We start from the raw sequence: 2,336 nt of genomic DNA, 5'->3' as shown, positions 1-2,336 counted from the left end.
CTGGGGGCGCGCAGAGCCCGGGGGAGGGCTGTGGGGAGGGGGGAGGTGGGGGTCCCTGAGGCCGGGGAGCCCCAGTGCTGTCTGAGGCCTGCAGCCTCCTCCCCAGGACCACTGCTCCAGCGTGGGACAAGTGTCAGAGGGAGCCCTGCAGGTCCCAGCTCTGCCTGGTGACAGGTGATGCTGCCCAGCCCCGCTCCTCACTGGTCCTCACTGGGACTCCCAGTCCCGGCACTGGGCAGGAGCGGGTGATACCCCGAACTGGCAGAGTCGGGCTCGCTCGGGGGTCCCCGCACATTTGTAGTCTCTGCTGTGAGCAGTGATGGAGAGCGTTCGTGTGCTGGGAGCTGGGGCCGTGCTGGTGGCACTGGTGGTGCTGGGAGCCCATGGGGCTGGTGGCGAGGAGGCCTCAGGTGAGCTTAGAGCCATGGGGTGGGAGGGTGTGGGTGGGGAGGGGTCCCACACGTGCCCTGGGAGGTGCTGGGGGTGGTTATGGTGAGGACAGCACCCTGCTGCCCCCGGGACCACCCTACAGGTGGCTGAGGGCTGTCCCAACAGCTCCCTTGTCCAGTTATCTGTCCTCTGCAGGACCAGGGTGCAGTGGGCTCCAGGTGAGACCAGTTCCCAAATTGGGAATAGCAGAGATGCCCCTTCCCCCTTGGCGACCCCAAGGGACAGCCTCCTGGCTCCATTCTGCCCTGGCTCCCTCCTGCGTCCTCCCTTCCCTTGTGCTCTGTCCCTGCAGTCACCCTTCTCATGTCCCCTCCTGCCCCCCACCTCTGGGTGACAGTGTCCCCTCCCCACAACACCCCTCGGGTCCCCTCTGCCTCTCCCCCGTCCCCAGGCTGAGAAACTGAGTCCTCACAGTGTCAGACTCACACCCCCCTGCCCGATCGCAGCCCCTGTGGCTGTGGGGGAGGCTGAGAGGAGAGTGTTGATGGGGAGGGGGGTGCAGGGTGCTTCCCCCCCTTCCCTGCCCTCCCTGGGGTGCTGAGGGCACCTGGGGAGGGGCAGCCAGGAAGCCTGACCTGTCCCTGCACAAACAGGGTTTTTCCAGGAGCTGTCTTACTCTGAATGTTATTACCTCAACGGCACCGAGCAGGTGAGGTTTGTGGAGACGTACATCCACAACCGGGAGCAGTGGCTGCACTTCGACAGCGATGTGGGGCACTATGTGGCTGACACCCCCCTGGGGAAGCCTGATGCCGACTACTGGAACAGCCAGCCGGACCTCCTGGAGCAAAAACGGGGTGAGGTGGACACGTTCTGCCGGTACAACTACCAGATTGATAAACATCTCGCAGTGGAGAGGAGAGGTGAGCGTGTGGCAGAACATTTCTCCAGGGGATGGGCACAAGCCAAGGCCCGGGCAGTCCCTGCACCCATCCATGGGGATGTGAGTCCCTTGCAACAGTCCCCCTGGGGACGTCCTGCATGGGGTGCTCCCCAAGACCCTCCCCAGCCCACTCTTTCTCTCCCCCAGATCAGCCCGAGGTGGAAATCTACCCGGAGCAGTCGGGCTCCCTGCCCCAGACCAACAGGCTGGTTTGCGCCGTGATGGATTTCTACCCGGCAGAGATCGAGGTGAAGTGGTTGAGGAACGGGCAGGAGGAGACGGAGCACGTGGTGTCCACGGAGGTGATGCAGAACGGGGACTGGACCTACCAGGTGCTGGTGATGCTGGAAACCACCCCGCAGCGCGGGGACACCTACACCTGCCACGTGGAGCACGTCAGCCTGCAGCACCCCGTCACCCTGCACTGGGGTAAGGCTGGGGGTGTCACCCTGAGCGGGGAGGGGGGTGCGACCCCCTGATTCGGGTGGGGAGGGGGCTGGAGCCCCCCAGGCCTGACCCCCCCTTCTCATCCCCGCAGAGCTGCAGTCGGACGGCGCCAGGAGCAAGATGCTGACGGGGGTGGGGGGCTTCGTGCTGGGGTTCATCTTCCTGGCGCTGGGGCTCTTCCTCTACGTACGCAAGAAGGTGAGGGGCCGGGAGACTTTGGGGGGGTGAGGGGGGGTCTCCTCGGGGATGGGGGGTGTCCCTTTCCCTGCTCCGACCCTGACCTTGTCTCTCATCCTTCCAGGGCGCCGCGTTCCCCAGGCTGCAGGTAACGTCTGTCCTTCCATCTCCCCAAAACCTGGTTCCCTGCCCCCAGTGTGGGCTGGTCCCCCCCTGCTCCCAGGGACACCGTGTCCCCCGGTAGCAGCGGGGCAGAGCCCTGGGGACACGCCGTCCCCCACCCCGGTGCTCACCCCCCTCTTCTCTCCCCACAGGGCTCCTGAACCAACTCCTGCCCCTGCACATCTGCTCCGCCATCGCCAGCTGTCCTCTGCCCCCC

The 2,336-nt window shown here is 65.7% G+C and overlaps 1 protein-coding gene across 1 annotated transcript; it reads left to right on the top strand.

Annotated features, from left to right (window-relative positions):
• Positions 1-209: 209 nt before the first annotated feature.
• On the top strand, positions 210-2,336 carry LOC106898555 (class II histocompatibility antigen, B-L beta chain-like). Its single transcript, XM_014959856.1, has 6 exons — positions 210-410; positions 1,044-1,313; positions 1,481-1,762; positions 1,872-1,978; positions 2,082-2,105; positions 2,272-2,336. Exons 1-6 carry the CDS (start codon positions 320-322, stop codon positions 2,278-2,280), a joined length of 783 nt encoding a protein of 260 aa, XP_014815342.1. The 5' UTR covers positions 210-319; the 3' UTR covers positions 2,281-2,336.

Source organism: Calidris pugnax, unplaced genomic scaffold (assembly GCF_001431845.1).
Source record: "Calidris pugnax isolate Ruff unplaced genomic scaffold, ASM143184v1 scaffold528, whole genome shotgun sequence".
NCBI classification, from domain to species: Eukaryota; Metazoa; Chordata; class Aves; order Charadriiformes; family Scolopacidae; genus Calidris; species Calidris pugnax.
Note: the sequence above shows the minus strand (reverse complement) of the source record. Positions and strands in the feature narration are given on the sequence as shown.

Coding starts and splice junctions, on each gene's coding strand:
- LOC106898555 (XM_014959856.1), top strand. CDS start 320: ATGGAGAGCGTTCGTGTGCTGGGAGCTGGGGCCGTGCTGGTGGCACTG. Junction 411..1,043: donor TGGTGGCGAGGAGGCCTCAG/GTGAGCTTAGAG, acceptor CTGCACAAACAG/GGTTTTTCCAGGAGCTGTCT. Junction 1,979..2,081: donor TCCTCTACGTACGCAAGAAG/GTGAGGGGCCGG, acceptor TCATCCTTCCAG/GGCGCCGCGTTCCCCAGGCT.